The following is a 16,632-nucleotide window of genomic DNA, read 5'->3' as shown; positions in this document are numbered from 1 at the left end:
TTGTTTTTGCACCCAATTTTCAAGGCAAGGTAGTTACAATTGGATGCCGGTAAGGCGAGGCGGCATTCGATCGCCGAGATACGCCGGCTTTGGCAGCACCGTCTTACCGAACAAAATATGGGCCTATCCCGATCGCGCTCCGTGAAAAGGTGGACCCCATCGGCTGGTTAACCGCTGGCCCGTGCTTAACTCCGTCAATCGCCACTTTCTTCCTTTCATTGACATCACGAAAGCAAGGCTAATTCTTAACAAACCCGCGGCCATAGCTCGACCCTCTCAACCATGTTCTGTCCCCCGACGTCCACCGAGGACTGGGATCTTGAGTATGGCGACTAGGCTTTCACGAACACCGCTGCCCTGGGGACGCCGTCTATCCTTACGTTGGCGCACCGAACCACTCGCAGCGAGATGTCGATTTTACACATCCGACCGATCCCCCGAAGCTTCCGAAGCTCCAACACCCAATCGCAGTGATAATGGCCCAGAGAAAGAAAAGGGAGCCATGTCGCGAAAGCTCGAGGAAGCTACAGAAGAAGCTCTTTTGACTGGTGGCCGGCGCGGGCGTCAAGCTATCGAGGATGCTGGGTTTTCCGAAGAACTGAAGCAGCGGCTTCTCGACAAGGTCGAGACCGCCAAATTCCGATCCCAATACGCATCCGCTTTCGCAGAGGCTCAAATGCCCACTTCAGCAGGCGAGGGGACACGTTCAATAGCTGCGGCGCAGGCTTGGACGGGAGACGAGGCGCAGTCTGATACGGTTCTGCGAATGCTCAACGATGCGAAGAAGCCCCTCAAGCCCGAGCTAAGGGGACAATTCCAGATTCCGCCCGTTGACATGCGGATGCGAAAAGAGTCAAAGACGAATCCTAGCCAGCGGGCTGCGAATGCTCGCGAGAAGGCCTCGACATATACTGCACTGGGATTTAAAGAGGAGAGCGGGCAAAGCGCCAAGGAGCGCGAAGAGTTTAGAAAAGAGCTCCGCGACCGATTTGGAGCAGCAGCTCGAGCTGTGCCGAACACTATATCAGGCCTCGAGTCACTGGCCAACGAAAGAATAGAGGACGCCATTGCTCGTGGGCAGTTCAAGAACATCCCTCGCGGCAAGGGGGTAGAAAGAGACGCAAGAGCCGATAACCCTTTCATCGATACCACCGAGTACATAATGAACAAGATGATCAAGAGGCAGGAGATTGTCCCGCCATGGATAGAGAAGCAGCAAGAGTTGGCCAAAACCGCTGGCATCTTCAGGGCAAGACTACGCAACGACTGGAGGAGGCACGTCGCCAGGATGATTTCGTCAAAAGGTGGGAGCTTGGAGGAGAAGATGCAACTGGCCGAGGACTATGCTCTTGCAGAGGAACGCCATAATCCGCGCAAGAGAAACAGCGACAGTATTTCGGTTCCCACCAATGTGACCGATGATCCTGTCATGGCGAAGGTGCGTCAACAGGCGGTCGAGGGCAACAGCACTAGCGAAGCCGGAACAGAGGCAGCGCCGACGAAGCCTGCTCGGCCACTGGTACAACCCTTCCGCGACTCTGATTGGCTTGCAACTGAGAGCTTGTATATGAACCTCGCCGTCAACAACCTCAATGCGATCACGCGTTCCTACAACCTTATGGCGCCAGAACTGGCGAAGAAGCCGTACTTCTCGCTTGAGCGAGAGCTCAAGGCTTGTTACGCCGATGTCGCGCCCCTTGTGGCAGAAACTATCCGCGAGAGAGCCACCAGGCCGACAAAGACATTATTCGATGCAGCAGGGGGCGGTCAAGTCACGGTTTTTGACCGCTTTAGTAAGGAGGGAACATCGGCCAAGATATACGATTCCAGGGCTCCTCACTATGGCTTCAAGGAAATGTGGAGGGATCTCTTCAACTGAAAGTAGATGTATTTTTCCGTCCGGCTCATTTCATTAAGCTCTGAGTCTCTTAATTTAGCAGCAACCGATGTCGGGGTTGATAGGTACGATCTTCATCGTCGATGCCTTCTTCTAAACGCAGCGGGAATATCTTTCCATGAATATCTTTCCTGCTGGAAATTAGCGTGCTTCCTGAAGCCTCTTCTGACCCAGATCGGGTTACATTTGAGAATCAATCCCCAACGCTGTACAGCCAGCTCAACCGGGCCTGTGCATGTCGCACTCGCTTTGTATCGGAACCTGGATGGATCACTTAAACATCTACGGCGGACATGAGGGCCCGCGATCACCTGGCACCCACTCCTGTCTCACACTCTATCCCAGCCTCGTCCCATCCGGGTTGCCCTCTCTCATTGCTCACCAACAGCCAAAGCCTATACAATCAACTCAACCTTCCCAGTCACACAAGTAGAAGGCGCCTGCTTGGGCGCCTTGGCCCAGCGGAACACTCAGCTGGTGTCGTGGGATTTCCACATGTCTCTGTTGAGACGGACCTCGACCCCTTGAGTTCGACTCCTCGCTGGGCCCTTTTTTGCCCTTTTTGCCCTTTTTGCACCTTTCTCTCTCCTTTTGTGATCTGGAATCACGTCACCCTGACTTTTTCGTAATAACGCTACTGGCTCTTTGCTTGAGACGCTGTATGCAATCCAAAAAAGTGGACATTTCTTGAAGAGTAAGATTGGGAAGGACGAGATGAGATTGTTGATGCCGGGCAAAAGTGTTTGCGGAGTACACCGACAAATTCGCTTGAAGATGGCTAGAGTTCCCCCATTGGTTTGGAACCGTCTCTTACGTGCTTAGATGAACTTTAGACAAAGTATGGGCAAATCAGCTAAGATCTGTAGTGACCGTAGATAATTGCAATCTGAAACGATGAAATTAGACTTCCTGACGGCATTTGATTTTGAGTCGATCATTTAGTCGTGACGTAACTTTCCTGAGCATGGTTCATTCATCCCACCGGCAGATGGAGATGAACCCCAAGAGTATTGAGTAAGCAGAGAGATTGATTGGCGCCAGGCTTCACGTTCGGTACGAGCCGCGTCTTGGCTGGCAGTTGAGACTGGAGACAAACTGACTTGCGACATCGAGACCGGTGGGATGAGCACCGTCCTCCGATCGATATTTGTCCGAACGCCCGTCAATGAGCCTTTTGATTGGCTTCATCTGAGAGGATGCCGTTCGGATTGTGTTCAGTCGGTGCGGACACGGGCCGGCTTGAACATGTATTCGTCCGAAAACTACGGATCGCGGACTCACGGAGGTTCAACGTCCGGATGGCTGGTGCGTCCCACCGAATTGTCGTCAGTCCGATAGTCCGCCATGGTGATGGGTATATGTCGTGCGGCCACATTGGGATTGAAGCTCTCAGATTTATCTGAACACCATTGCACCAATCAAGCGCCAGACAATAAATCAATTCTTACACGACCATTATGGAGACTATTACCTTTTCCAACGAATCGCTCATCAACGCGGCTACGGACCGCCAAGAAGTCGGCCAAACCCCTTGGTACTATGTGCTCGGGACATGCGTACCACTTGCCATTCTCGTGCTGTTCTGGATGAGAGATCATGGCACCAAGCTCCCGTATCTCAATCCCAAAGGACGGTTCGAGTGGTCCTCGGACAGGGTTGTTCGGGAGTTCGTATTCAATTCCTACCGAATGCTGTATTCATCTGCAAAGGACTTCCTCGGCAAGCCTTTCCGTGTGCTGTGTGATGTTGGAGATGTCATTATCCTGCCACCTGATGTTGGCCAGGAGATTCGGAACGACAAGCGCTTTAGCTTCGTTCAAGGTCTATTTGAGGTGCGTCTTCCAAGGGGGGATAACAGGGGATTCGATTGCTCGACGAGGAAACGTCTACTAACATGCAGGACAAAGGACTTCCAAGGACAATATGCGGGCTTCGAGGCTTACAAGGAAGCCTGCCATCCTTCCGAACGTATCCAGAATGTGGTCAAGCTAAGGCTAACCAAGACCCTTGGTACGTCTAGCGGTGATCTTGTAGCCACCTATTCGCCTTGATTAATGCTAACCTTGAACGATCCTTTGCAGGCAGGATTTCGGGCATTCTTTCGCAAGAAGTTGAAGAAAGCCTACGGGACACGCTAGGTGAATCGACTGGTACACTTGATCCCACAACATCAACATCTCGGACTTTGACTCGGTGCTAATGAATGGTGCAGAATGGCATGACACGGTGGCCAAACATGAAATCCTCAAGATTGTGTCCCGGATGTCATCCCGGATCTTTGTCGGGAAACGGCTAGGGCGCAACGAGAAATGGCTGAGCACCATCGTAGGATATGTCGAGCTCAGCGTCCACGCGATGCAGAACCTCCGCTTCTGGCCCAAGTTCCTTCGAGGCATCGTGGTGTACTTCCTCCCCGGACCCACGAAGCTGCGCGCGTACATTAGAGACGCCGAGACTCAAGTCTTTGCGGAGATCAAGCACCGTCAACAGGAAGGGGACTCTGTCGAGGAGTACAACGATGCCATCGAGTGGTTCAAGGAGATGGCCAAGGGGCAGAAGTTCAACCCAGCTGTCGCACAGTTGATTCTGGCTGGCGTGGCGATCCACACTACGGCGGACCTAGTTACCCAGACTCTCTACGACATTCTTCAGCACCCTGAGCTTATTCAACCTCTTCGAGAAGAAGCTATTCAAGTCATTGGCGAAGGAGGATGGAAGAAGACGTCGCTGTACAACATGAAGCTCATGGACAGTGTTCTCAAGGAGAGTCAGCGACTGAAGCCGAATCAGATTGGTAAGTTCTTTCAATGCTCTCCTTGCATGACTTGCAGACCCAAAGAAACTTTGCTCACAGACTTTTGAAGTGGGAATGGCCCGTCGCGCCACAGCAGACGTCCAGCTCTCCGATGGAACGGTTATCAGCCGCGGCAGCGCGACTGTTGTCTCAGCCGAACGTATGTGGGATGACAAAATCTACGAGAACCCGCACGTCTTCGACGGCTATCGATTCTACCGTGAGCGCGGCGGCCCCAACGACGCAGTCAGCCAGTTTGTCAGCACCAGCGTGAACCACATGGGTTTCGGTCACGGCATGCACTCCTGCCCGGGCCGCTTCTTCGCGGGAAATGAGGCCAAGGTTCTGCTTGCTCATATGCTTCTGAAATACGACATCAAATTCGTCGAGGGCCAGAAGCCGAAGTTTGCAGAGTTTGGGTTCACGCGCGAATCGGACTCGGATGTCAAGATCTCGGTTCGTCGACGCAAGGAGGAAATTGATCTCTCCGTTCGGGTTGAGGAGGAATAGATTCCTAAGGAGGCTTATTCATCCAGGCTCTGGCTTTAATTTGATCATCGGCAAAGGTCTTTTCAATACTTTGAGGAACAGAATGGGGCAGGGCACTTATATCGAGGACATTGGTAGTTTGTTTAGCAAGGATTAGAATAGACGGATTGAAAATCAACGGCATTTGCACCTTATCCCCATCCAAAGTGAAGCGCGCTTTATAATTCCTTTCCTGTCACAAAAGTTTTGTTTAATGCTATCATACAAAGGCCAAAGCCGACCTATGTTTTCCACCCATAATCTACGGTGATGAGTAGACGTAACCGTAAGCCTTCTTCGCCTCATCAACTTGCTTCTTGACCTCGGCTTCACTCTCGACAAGGTCCTTTTCCTCCTTCAGTCTCTGCTCCATGCTGGCAACCGACATGTACGGAGAGCTGGGAATTTGGATGCCTCGCTGAACAGCAGGTCTCTCATAGCATCTGTCCAACCATGCCTTGACGTTCGGGAACTGGTAGATATCCACGCCTGCCATGGGAGCGCCTTGCACCCACCCAATCATTGAGATATCAGCGATGCTGTAGCGCCCGCGATCCGGACCGACAGCAAAGTCCCGCTTATCGAGATGGGTGTTCAGAACGCCAAACAGTCTCTCCGTCTCACCGACGTAGCGCTGGGTGGGGTAGGGGATTCTCTCCTTGGAAAACCTGACAAAGTGGTTCGCTTGACCTTGCCTGATGAAAGCATTAGTCTCCCCCCTCAACATCATGAGACGGCTATACTCACATGGGCCCCAGTCCACCGTGTTGCCAGCCAATCCAAGACTCGGCCCGGGTGTAGTCATTGTCCGAGAGGGCGAATGAGAACTTGTGCTCAGTGTCGTACTTGCGCGTAAGATAGCTGAGAATGGCGCTGCCCTCAAAGACAGCAAGCTGCTCGTTGTCATGGTCTACGATGACAGGGATGCGGCCGTTGGGGTTGAGTGATGTGAACCATGGCTCCTTCTGGATGTTTTGCATGATGTTGATGCTTTGGACTACGAAAGGGAGCCCGTAAGCCTCCTTCAGTTCCTCTAAGATGATGCTAGCCTTATAGCCATTCGGAGTGCCTGAGTACAGTCGTTTAGCAAGAGTTCATAGCTCAGAGTGTATTGTCTTAAATAGTTTACCGAATGTCAAGAGCTCGATGCCCTTCTTGGCGATGAGACCAGTGGGACGTGCAGCAGCCATTGTGATGGGATGTGACGAGATGAGGATAGGGTAAACAATGAATTCAGATGGGAACTATTTGGACTATGATGTCGAGTATATGTGATCAAAGCTGAGCTACCGCAGGATGTTGCAATTGTACATATATATGTTGCAAGATGCTGTAGATATTCGCGTAGCTGCAATGTGAAGCGGATTGCTAATACAGTTCAAGCTGACAAATGCTTCTCCACTGTGTCCATGACGACAAGGACGACTCTCTGGAGTTTAGCGACTTTTCCGGTTCCGGAAAAGTCGCGACTCAGGCCGCTTACCACGCGACGAGAACCTAGTCCCGCGCGCCAGCTTACAACAAGCAGCTTGTCCGACATGGAGGAGTTGAGAGCTTTCTTATGTATTGTGACGATTGATAATGCTTGAATTTGAGGCTTACGCAACGCACTTATCCCAAAGAAATTCGTGCGACCGTTTGAGAACCTCATACCACTCAAAGCTAGATGCTTTGAAATGTGATGCCTGGATTACTGGACTCGAAGGTCATTGGCATTCGATAGGCAGACTCAGTGATGCTCGCATACAGGTCAGCGAAGATGTCTTAACAAGACACCTCAGCGTAAAGCTTGTAACCCTCAGTCTCGTCGAGTCTCACCGAGTCTCACCGAGACAAATCGATTTGTTCGGATGCTTTGTGTGATTGTGCAGCTATTTGTTAGTCCTTGATCTTCTGACATCCGTACGGAGGAACCTTCTCAAAGCTCGCGCGTTGACCTTGAATTCAAAGTTGAGGGCATGGCGGTACGGTCGCCGTTGTGACCTGAGCAGCATTGTTACCCCACAATCCAGATGAGTGTATTCATGGCAGGTTGCCCGTGCTGTCACGCAGAGCCTCAGTCAAGCTTCGAATGATTACCTTACTCAAAACTACGATTCCTTCCTGAAAGACGACCTCTGACTGCCCCCACGTGCCCCTTGAATCTGAGCTTGAGATGTTGGGGATATAACCCGGAGCTCAGGAGTATCTGTGGATTGTTGGGGGTCACCTTAGTCATTCCCCAGAACTTTCAGCTCCAGATTCTCAGAGAGGCAAAAAATCCCGGCCAGAGCCTTGACCCCACAAGCAGCTAATGCTCTAGCAGGGAAAGCTCCATGTCAGGCAAGGGTTAATTCGCCAATGCCTTGGAAGTATGACGTTAAATAAAGCTCCAACACGAACGCTGAAGCAACGAAGCTTCCTTCTGTTTGGGACCGATCCAGTCTGACGGGTCACGATTTGACGGTAGTTCACCCACCCTCGAGTGAATTGGGTAACTTGCAGCGGTTGACGAGACCGCCGGGCGGATACCGAGCATGCACCGAGTGACGCGATCCATCGTGGGCCCGAGATCGGACCGTCACTCGGTCGAGTAAATAAAGCTCCGAGTCCCATCCTCTCGCGCTGATAAGGTTGCCAATTGCTTGATCTTTGACGACAATAGCTTCTCGCTTGAACCTAGGCCTCCACTACCAAGCAACACCACGCAGACATAGCATTCGAGGCAAGATGACGCTCATCAAAGAGCCAATCATGGAGCCGGTGAACATCGCGGACGTTCACAAGATCGCACAACAGAAGCTCGCCAAGCCAGTATGGGATTATTACGTGACCGGCGCTGATGACGAGTATACACTTGCGCGCAATCATGAAGCCTACAATGAGTGAGTCGCATCCCCCGCAATCTTCACGGCTGATTAGTATTCTAACCATTGATTACCGTGCAGCATCCTCCTACGGCCTCAAATGCTTCGCAACGTGAGCGACATTGATACCTCAACCACAATCTTCGGCAAACGTTACGATATCCCGATCGCGATCGCACCGAGTGCCTATCAGAAACTGGTCGGCGGGGAGGGCGAGCTCGACGTTGCTCGCGCCGCATTCAACCTCGGAACAAACCTCACCCTATCAAGCAACGCCACGACTTCTCTCGAGGATGTCTCAGCAGCAATCCCCCAGCGCGGCCCAGATTACCCCCGTCCTTGGTTCCAGCTCTATTTCCTCGGCAGCCGAGATCTCACGGCGAAGCTCATCAAGAGAGCCGAGAACGCGGGCTACGAGGCCTTGGTCCTGACTGTCGACACTGTCATCTTGGGCAACCGCCTGCAAGAACGGAGAACCCCTCTGGAGCTCCCTCCAGGAATTGCTATGGCCAATGTTGAGTCGCGCAAGTCCGGCGCCATTTCCACAGCCGGGCTACTCTTGCGCGCTAAGACGATGGCGGAGCATAAGAAGATCCAAGAAGAGAACCACGACCATCTCGTCGACGCCAGCTTGGAGTGGAACGAGGTCATTCCTTGGTTGAGGTCGCAAACCAGGATGAAGATCGTTCTGAAGGGAATTTTGACTGCGGAAGATGCACAGAGATCAGTAGAGGCTGGTGTGGATGCCATCGTTGTGTCAAATCACGGTGGGCGCCAACTTGACGGTGTGCCGTCGACAATTGAGGCGTTACCTGAGATCACGGACGTTGTCAGAGGCAGAATCCCAGTCATCGTCGACGGCGGTATCACAAGGGGAACCGATGTGTTCAAGGCCCTCGCCCTCGGCGCCGACCTGGTTCTCATTGGCAGAACTGCACTGTGGGGATTGGCTTGGGATGGTCAGAAGGGAGTCGAGGGAGTTCTCAACATCCTCGAGAGAGAGTTGACAAGAGCTATGGCACTGATGGGAACCGCAAAGCTCAAGGACATCTCAAGAGGTCTGCTTGGACGGGCCAGGCAGAACGGGTTCGGTGTTGCGAAGCTATAGATATGGGCGTTTCATCCTATCATGGAGTAGTCATGACCCAGGCAAGATAATCTTAGATTGGATTTTGTTTGCTTTCCAGCCAAGCCCCAACGTATTAGACGATAGATCAATGCCGATTTCATTCATTCTGACCGGACGCCTTTCGAGAATGATTGATTAATCATCGTTCTGTGTCACCAGTATCGACTTCGCCTCAATAGATATTTTCAAACTTACTGCACATTAATACCACAGGAGCTGAGTATGCGTGGTAAAGCGCAAGTTCTCATATCAGCCTCTCACTGATAACAAAATGGCTAAAGCTCGAGTTCTATCGTCTTTGGAGGCGGCCTGACCGTAAACTTAGGGATCGTAATGCTCCGAAAGGCAAGGGCAAGGTTCAGTACTCTTAAACTAGCCTCCCATTGATGAATAGAGGAGCTGTTACTCATGAGTCTGATCTAGGCCCCGAAGCGGAGGCCAAATCCAGCCGAATCAATTGGATTAATTCTTCAACTATAGTGGACAAAGGCAACAAGCAGTGTCAGAAGTTGCAAATGCGTAGAAATTTCGTGACACTGAATACAAAAGTGGTTGGACAGGCTGTTCGCCCTGGAAGGCTTCATCGCAAGTGGGATCTTTCCGAATTCCCTTTTTTCACCCGTAGAGTGGATTTATAGAAGTTACTTGAGTAATATTTAACTCTATAGCTCAAATCTTTGCTCGTCTACAAGAGCATTCCTAGGGTATCTCTATTGAGAGCACTCGCGATGTGCGAGTTCGTATTTTCGAATTCCAAATCAAGCCGCTGCAATCTCTCCGCACCCTTGATTCTACTCCTCGCAAGCACCTCTACAATACTCAGCACCCGGGGGAGGCGGGCATCGCGCACCATCGGGCACGACACCGCTCGCACCGCCTGAAACACCCTCTCCATTGAAGTAACACTTTCCAATATCGTTCTGGCAAGGGTTACCCTCACTAGGGCAGCAGTATCCGTACGCGTTGATGTCAAAATTGTAGCAAGCAACAGGGTCGACCTTTGGCTCCGCTGATGGTGTAGCCGAGGGCGCGGGGGCTGCGGTGCTTGTCACCAGCATAGTCGTCACCTCCACGGTCTCCAAGATAGACGTAGTCGAAACAACAGGAGCACCCTCCCAATCTACGAGAGGAATGCCTGCAATTAGAGGCTTGAAGGCTGTCTGATTCATGCCAGACCAATCCTCGCAGACGTTCTCGACAGCTGGCTTGTAGGTCTTCTCTGCAGGCTTACTACAGGGTGCAGAACTGCTGACTGGCTTTGAGCTCGTTGTCGGGGATTGGGTTTGACGGGGGGTGTTGGTGGGCTCATCGGGCCCTGATTGCTGGGGATCCTTCGAGGGATCGCTGACTGTCTGTCCTTCGGGAACGGGGACAATGACGCCTCCGAACGAGGCAAGGCCACCACCGGGTCCGCCAAAGGCGACGGCTCCCGCGGGGATGACGACTGCGACAGTGCCTGATACTGTGATAACTTCGGGCTCTGCGCTACGAGAAGGTGTCGGAGTCGCAACTCTCGAGGGAGCTACATCAGGCCGCTTTCGTTAGCAATGTAGAATAGATGGTAAACGTGTTGTTCTCAGAGAAGTGACCAGTGACTTACGCTTGCTGGTTGAAGTGATGATGGTGGGCGGCAAAGGAGTACGGGACAAAGAGGGTGGCGCCGACGAAGTTGTCGAGTTGTCAAATCGTACCTGGCGCTTCTGGCGCACCAAAGTAGAGGATGCAGGTGATGCTGGGCAAGCGGGCTGTTCTTCTGCGTTGGGAAACGCCATCGAATCAAGTGCAAAGATGGCATAGTTCTGCGCATTCTTTACCTTCTCTGCTGCTGACAAGCGGGAGCAGCTATACATTGTAAGAGTTAATAGATTGATCTCTTAAGTGATTCATTTCGAGTCCGGAAATGCCTTACCATGTGGCAGAGTAGCAGTCCTCAGACCTATCATCAAGGAATCCGAAGAACGGGTTCTTGAGATCATCCGCACGTTCTCCCGCACCCGTGGCAATGAGCATATGCTGGGTCTCGTGGACCAAGACGAAACCCTTCGACATGTCGCCGATGGCACTTTCAGCCTGCCATTGCTTCACCATTCCCTGGTTGGTAGGCCGGGTCTTATCGAAGAAGGTCTCGCATAGTAGTAGTAAAGTGGTCCCAAAGACTGCGGCCTCGGTATCTGTCGCACTCTGTACACCCGCAACCATTTGACCGTCTGCACAGGGTCCATTGTTTCCGGAACAGCCGAAGACAAGACTCTTATCTGTCACTGTATTGGGGGGAAACAAAGGCTCGGGGGAAAATCGGAAAGCTGTTTCGACACTCGGGGGCTTGAGGGAGTCGATTACAGGACGGTAGTGCTTTTCAATGAGATTGGAAGCTGAAGGACCTCCACTTTCTATGCAGTAAGGGCGAAGTAAGCGCTTTGTATCCTTGAAAGAGACGACAGGTGTGTTGGCTTACCAGGTCCGAACCACGAGAAGTACGCTGGAGTCCTCGCAACATTGGACTTTCCAAGAGCAGTAAGAGCTGCATTTGCGAGTTCATGTGCCTCGACAACGCCCTGATCTATATCTAAAATTTGCTGAGGGCTACATGACCATTGCCCCTTGATGATGACGGCTTCGCCATCGAAAAGATCGCGCTTGCTAATGCTTTGATGCGATGCATGTGATATAACCACTGGCAACGACGCTAGCAGAGAGCCAGAAAGCAGTAATGAACGTAAGTTGATTGACATGTTGTAATGAGTGGACAGAACAAATAATGAGTGACGGAGGAGCTGGTCGGCCTGGCGCAGATTCAACATGCGCCGGTAGAAGCGGAAAACATGCTGCACATTTATGGACTTCTACAGCCGGCAAGACCGGCGCATTCTCGAAGCTATCGTCTGTCAGAAAAGATCTAATTAATTATGATGCAGAATCAAGACCAGCTCGCAATTTACTCACTACCCATAGCGCCTCTTTGCCAAGCAGCTCTTAGAAGACCACATTGCTATCAATAGCACCCAGCCAAGCAGCGGGCCACAGACACGGGACCACATGAAACGCCCACATATTGCCACCCTTGGATTAGACACGATGACACGAGCTATAAGCCCCCGGTCACAACCTATAAGCATTCGATCGCTTCGAAAAGGCATATTGAAAGTTTTGAGTACTTCGCCCCAGACAGTCTAGAACCAGCCTCAGTGGTGGCATGTTGTGGTCCACAATGTCGCGAAGACAACTTCATCCCGTCTATGTCAATCAGTTCATCCCTTCTGTGCAGACAAGCTCAAGGCTAACGTTAAGGAGAGTACCACTTCGAATCCTTCTGAGGATGAAAAGTTTCTCATGCAAGACTGGATCGCCCCTACTGCCCGCACGCCTCACGGACTTTGTGGATAGGCATGTTCCTGGCGTTCGCGATATGTCCAACAGCGTCGCAGAATATACCGCCTGGGAACCCGGGAACTCTGAATCTCACTGGAGACCAAACATAAATCTCCGTAAGGCTGTCAATCTCACAGAGCCTGGTTCCTCTACGCAACAGGGATGAGATGATTTGGGCGATGGTGTAGAGTTTGACGGCTGCGCGCGGCTACGACGTGACGCGCAGCTGCGGCATGGACGGAGAAGTATAGTGCGTGAGTTCTTAGTGGTGGTGTGGGCCAAGCCACTGTTTTAACAAACTTCAATCTACGGATAAGGTGCCCAGAACGGCTGGTTGGCAACCATGCTGACATTGGCAGCGAACAAAGCTGTCAACTGCTATCATAGGCTTTCTCAGTAGGTAGTTACAGGCTACGGTGCCGGGTGCCGACTCGTTTTCGCCAAAGAAAACCGGGCGCAACGATTACACGGAGCTGTTGATCCACCCCGTCGGAGTTTCGGAGGGTTGCATTGCAGCTCTAGTTGTCTTCTTAAGGAAGAGAACAAAACCTAAAAGTGTCAACCCTAGTTGAAAGACAGCCCAACAGTCTATTTGTCAATAGGGCTTGGTGCCGCCGAGCCGTCAATTAACACATCATCTTGGCAAGTTCGTGCCTGGTAGCCTTCGTGACCAGAGACATGACTCTTCGCCATAGTAAAGAGATGTACGAACATCGGCTGTGCAATAGATACCAGTATGATGGGTGCCGACATGAATCGCACCCCGGATTGCCGGGATTACGATCACAAGTAGGGCTGACTCGCTCATCATTCATCCCAAAGCTGGGCAATCAATCAGCGTTGTTGGGACGAAGAGCGAACTAGTCTATTTATGATCACTCTTGCCAACCGTGCGTAAGAAAGGCGACGCATAGCCTCATCCAACCAGTACACCTTAGGGCTTCGAGGGATCAAGTGAAACAGACTCGATGGCTTGGCATCATGACATAAAAGGTTTTCTGCCCAAGGTATCAGGAGTGGAAAAGAGCTTACGCCTCTCAACTCTTTTCGGGTTTCTTTTCCAGACTGGAAACTAATCGACAATAGTTCCGTCCGATGAGCGGAGTTTTGAGTACTACTAGTACCGCACGCCCAGCACCAGCATGCTGACTCACGATTCCGCAATGAAGAACTACCAGTGTGTAGGTATAAAGTGTGACATGGAGTGGGTAAAGCAATCGCATTGGAAGCCTTCTTGTTGAGCCTCTCAATAGTTGCCTCGGCTCAACTCTGCTAATTGAGTAGGGAAGACTGCCGTTGGAGATATGAAGGGCAAGGTCTTTTTATTGGATTTCGCCATTATTACCAACATTTGCTCTCATACGCGCGGAGAATCTTATACTAATAGGAGTACCTGAACTTCCTGTTCTCGAAGTCCGTCAAGTCCATGAGAACCTCATCAGATACATCCTCCGCATTGTGTCCACTAGCCTCCGCCTCCGCGTCTCTCTGTTTGTTCCTCTTAATTAACAACAGCCGAATGGCGATAGCCAATACGACTTGACCGGCAGTGCAACCCATGATAACTTTACAGCCAGTGCCGTAGATGGGCGCTTCCGACGCGAGGAAAGCTTGCGGGCCTATGATATTTCCCACGCAATACGCTAGAAAGACGAAGGCTGTTGATGTCACACGCTTGGTGTAACCCGCGACATTCGCAGCCGGCATTTGGAGCGCAACGACAAGAGCACCGACAAAGGAGGGACTCTGCAAACCTTGTTAGAAGCAACATTCGAGAAGGGAAAGAACACCACTCACAATGTAGTATGCCATCAACAGCCCGTTTTTGTTGCCGCGGTCCAGTTTCAAGAAAAGGGAAACAGCAATGAGTGTCGGCAAAACCCACGTCATCATGACAATGGTCCGGAAGTTTTTGAACTTCGAAGCGCAAAAGGGACCAGTGAAGATAAAAAAGGCAACCCAGGCTCCATACGGAATTCCGTAGGCAGTCGTCAAGAGGGCATCCTTTGTAAAGCCCTTAACAATGAGTTTGCCAAAGTTGGCGATGCCGCCGTTGACAATCTCGTTGAGAAGGGTGTAGAAGAACAAAAGCCACACTTGAATGTCCTTGAATGCTTCCTTGATTTGAGCTGGCTTGATCTTTCGGCTAAAGACACCAGTCTTGTTGCTCTGGCTGCGAGCAATAAGCAGGGCCTTCTCTTCCACGGTGAATCGTTTGGCAGTCATGATGTTGTTTGGCAAATAAAAGAACAGGACGATGCCCCACACGATGGTAAGACCACCGCATATAATGAAGATGATTCTCCAAACATCCCATCCGTCTGCCTGACCGACACCGTAGAACAGAATGCCGCCGATCATGGAACCGAATCCGTTGAAGCAGTAGAAAGATCCAGCGCGTACCGGCGCCTCCGCCCTGGTGTACCACATACTGACGATCATCATGAAGCAGGGTGTGATGACGGCTTCGAAAGCACCCAAGAGGAAGCGGCAGACGGCGAGCCCAGCGAAGCTATGGCATGCGGCGGTGCAGGTGAGAACTGTTCCCCAGCAGAGGACGAAGATGCTGACAATGGTGCCGGTGGGGAAGTGCTGAGCAAGGTAACTTGCTGGCCATTCTGCCAGAAGGTAGGCAAAGTAGAAGATACTGGCCAGCCATGAATACTGGCTTTGAGAAGTATTGGTTGTTTCGAAGAGGTCGAAAACTGCGCCGTAGCTCAGGGCCTGCTTGTCGATATACTGCAGAAGGTACGTTCCCATGAGAAGGGGCAACAATGTGAGATCGATCTAAAAATGGCACTCGCGTTAGAATTCGCAATATGAAGACAGGGGATGATGCTGGAGTCCTCCAGAGGAACGAGACCGGAAAACTTACCCGGCGGACAAGCTTTTTCTGGGCCTGTTCATCTTCCATGAGCTCTCGCAGATGCGCATGAGAAAGACCATTTTGCTGCAAGAAGATTTCGGCTTCATCGAGAAGTTCAACCTGACCGGCCTTGAGGTCCTCGCCGATACTGCCCGGCCGAGAGGGTTGCTTCTCCGCGATCTCCAGATCCTTGGGCCTGGGCTGCTCTGCGTTGACGGAAGCCTCAACCGCCATTGTGGAGTCCGGGGAAGTGGGCGAGCGGGTCGTCGCTCTTGTGTTCAAGCACGCGATGGACGATGTGGGCACAACTAGTTCACAAGAATTACATGTAGCAAACGCAAGTTGCTGTAATGAAGTGAGGCTTTACAACGTCAAGCGAAATTGTTGAGTCGCAAGCTCGGACAATTGCGAGATGTCGGGACTTTCCCGGATCGGCAAACTCCAAGGTCGGGAGTCTCCTTTTATTCATTGTCATTTTCAGAGGTAAAAGGTTTCCGGCATTGGCTTTGTCGACTCCTCAACCAACCCCAAGACCAAGTCCCCAACTCGATAAGAGACTAACCGATAGCGACTGTTCGAACATATCTCTGGGCGGCGGCCTACTCCCGACAACATAGGCTACAGATAAGATGTCAGGCGATATTATCTGCCCAAGCCAGCGTCATATCCTAGCAGTCCTCACTAGCAAGACCCAATTGCTGATAAGGGTCCTGGGTCTGAAGGAAATTCCCCGCGTTGAAATGGGGGCATGATGAAGGAGTGGAGTCGCCGTGGACACTGTGCAGCCATTGCCATTGTCGGAAAACCAATGAAGACCGGAGAGCAGATTTAGGTGCCGAAGCTGTTGAATCGACGGTTGAAGAGTGAGTGGAGACATTTCGGTGAACCTCCGCCTTATCAGCTTGCGCGTTGACTAACAACTTATCTTCGTTAGCGTGAGTTGGTCGGGATTTAGCCATGATAGTGGTTGTGGACCTTTCCGCGGGGAAATATCAAAGACACAACTCCCACTCAGCTTCCCCGAGTGCGGTCTGCCGATGAACGGACTTTGCAAACCACGACTGAACGCCAGAAACGAGCAGTAAGCACGCAACCATGTCCACGGTCACAGATCAGCCTACGCCCCGGCCTTACCGGTCCCATTTGCGCCCAGCCTGTTTGCAGTGCAGGCGGCGCAAGTCAAGATGCCAGCAGCAAGAGGGA

At 51.7% G+C, this 16,632-nt stretch overlaps 7 protein-coding genes across 7 annotated transcripts; 3 read left to right on the top strand and 4 right to left on the bottom strand.

Moving 5' to 3' along the window:
• Nucleotides 1-502: 502 nt before the first annotated feature.
• CCOS01_09131 (uncharacterized protein) lies at nt 503-1,879 on the top strand (the record flags this gene model as incomplete). Its single annotated transcript, XM_060457291.1, has 1 exon — nt 503-1,879. One exon carries the CDS (start codon nt 503-505, stop codon nt 1,877-1,879), a length of 1,377 nt encoding a protein of 458 aa, XP_060311991.1.
• A 439-nt stretch (nt 1,880-2,318) lies between these two features.
• On the bottom strand, nt 2,319-2,495 carry CCOS01_09130 (uncharacterized protein; the record flags this gene model as incomplete). Its single annotated transcript, XM_060457290.1, has 1 exon — nt 2,319-2,495. A coding segment is annotated over one exon (177 nt), but the record flags the coding sequence as incomplete, so codon positions are not given.
• An 859-nt stretch (nt 2,496-3,354) lies between these two features.
• Nucleotides 3,355-5,201, top strand: CCOS01_09129 (p450 monooxygenase; the record flags this gene model as incomplete). The annotated part of the gene is made up of 5 exons (XM_060457289.1): nt 3,355-3,729; nt 3,805-3,907; nt 3,979-4,047; nt 4,110-4,691; nt 4,762-5,201. 5 exons carry the CDS (start codon nt 3,355-3,357, stop codon nt 5,199-5,201), a joined length of 1,569 nt encoding a protein of 522 aa, XP_060311989.1.
• Nucleotides 5,202-5,481: 280 nt separating this feature from the next.
• On the bottom strand, nt 5,482-6,409 carry CCOS01_09128 (uncharacterized protein; the record flags this gene model as incomplete). Its single annotated transcript, XM_060457288.1, has 3 exons — nt 5,482-5,914; nt 5,967-6,288; nt 6,349-6,409. 3 exons carry the CDS (start codon nt 6,407-6,409, stop codon nt 5,482-5,484), a joined length of 816 nt encoding a protein of 271 aa, XP_060311988.1.
• Nucleotides 6,410-7,928: 1,519 nt separating this feature from the next.
• Nucleotides 7,929-9,173, top strand: CCOS01_09127 (FMN-dependent dehydrogenase; the record flags this gene model as incomplete). The annotated part of the gene is made up of 2 exons (XM_060457287.1): nt 7,929-8,083; nt 8,147-9,173. 2 exons carry the CDS (start codon nt 7,929-7,931, stop codon nt 9,171-9,173), a joined length of 1,182 nt encoding a protein of 393 aa, XP_060311987.1.
• Nucleotides 9,174-9,985: 812 nt separating this feature from the next.
• On the bottom strand, nt 9,986-11,926 carry CCOS01_09126 (uncharacterized protein; the record flags this gene model as incomplete). The annotated part of the gene is made up of 4 exons (XM_060457286.1): nt 9,986-10,716; nt 10,795-11,036; nt 11,104-11,584; nt 11,650-11,926. 4 exons carry the CDS (start codon nt 11,924-11,926, stop codon nt 9,986-9,988), a joined length of 1,731 nt encoding a protein of 576 aa, XP_060311986.1.
• Nucleotides 11,927-13,943: 2,017 nt separating this feature from the next.
• Nucleotides 13,944-15,663, bottom strand: CCOS01_09125 (allantoate permease; the record flags this gene model as incomplete). The annotated part of the gene is made up of 3 exons (XM_060457285.1): nt 13,944-14,309; nt 14,361-15,350; nt 15,439-15,663. 3 exons carry the CDS (start codon nt 15,661-15,663, stop codon nt 13,944-13,946), a joined length of 1,581 nt encoding a protein of 526 aa, XP_060311985.1.
• Between the last annotated feature and the right edge of the window lie 969 nt (nt 15,664-16,632).

The sequence above is a fragment of the Colletotrichum costaricense genome (genome assembly GCF_030867565.1).
Source record: "Colletotrichum costaricense strain IMI 309622 chromosome Unknown Scaffold_9.1, whole genome shotgun sequence".
In the NCBI taxonomy this organism is placed as follows: Eukaryota; Fungi; Ascomycota; class Sordariomycetes; order Glomerellales; family Glomerellaceae; genus Colletotrichum; species Colletotrichum costaricense.
The sequence above is the reverse complement of the archived record's forward strand: the minus strand, read 5'-3'. Positions and strand labels throughout refer to the sequence as shown.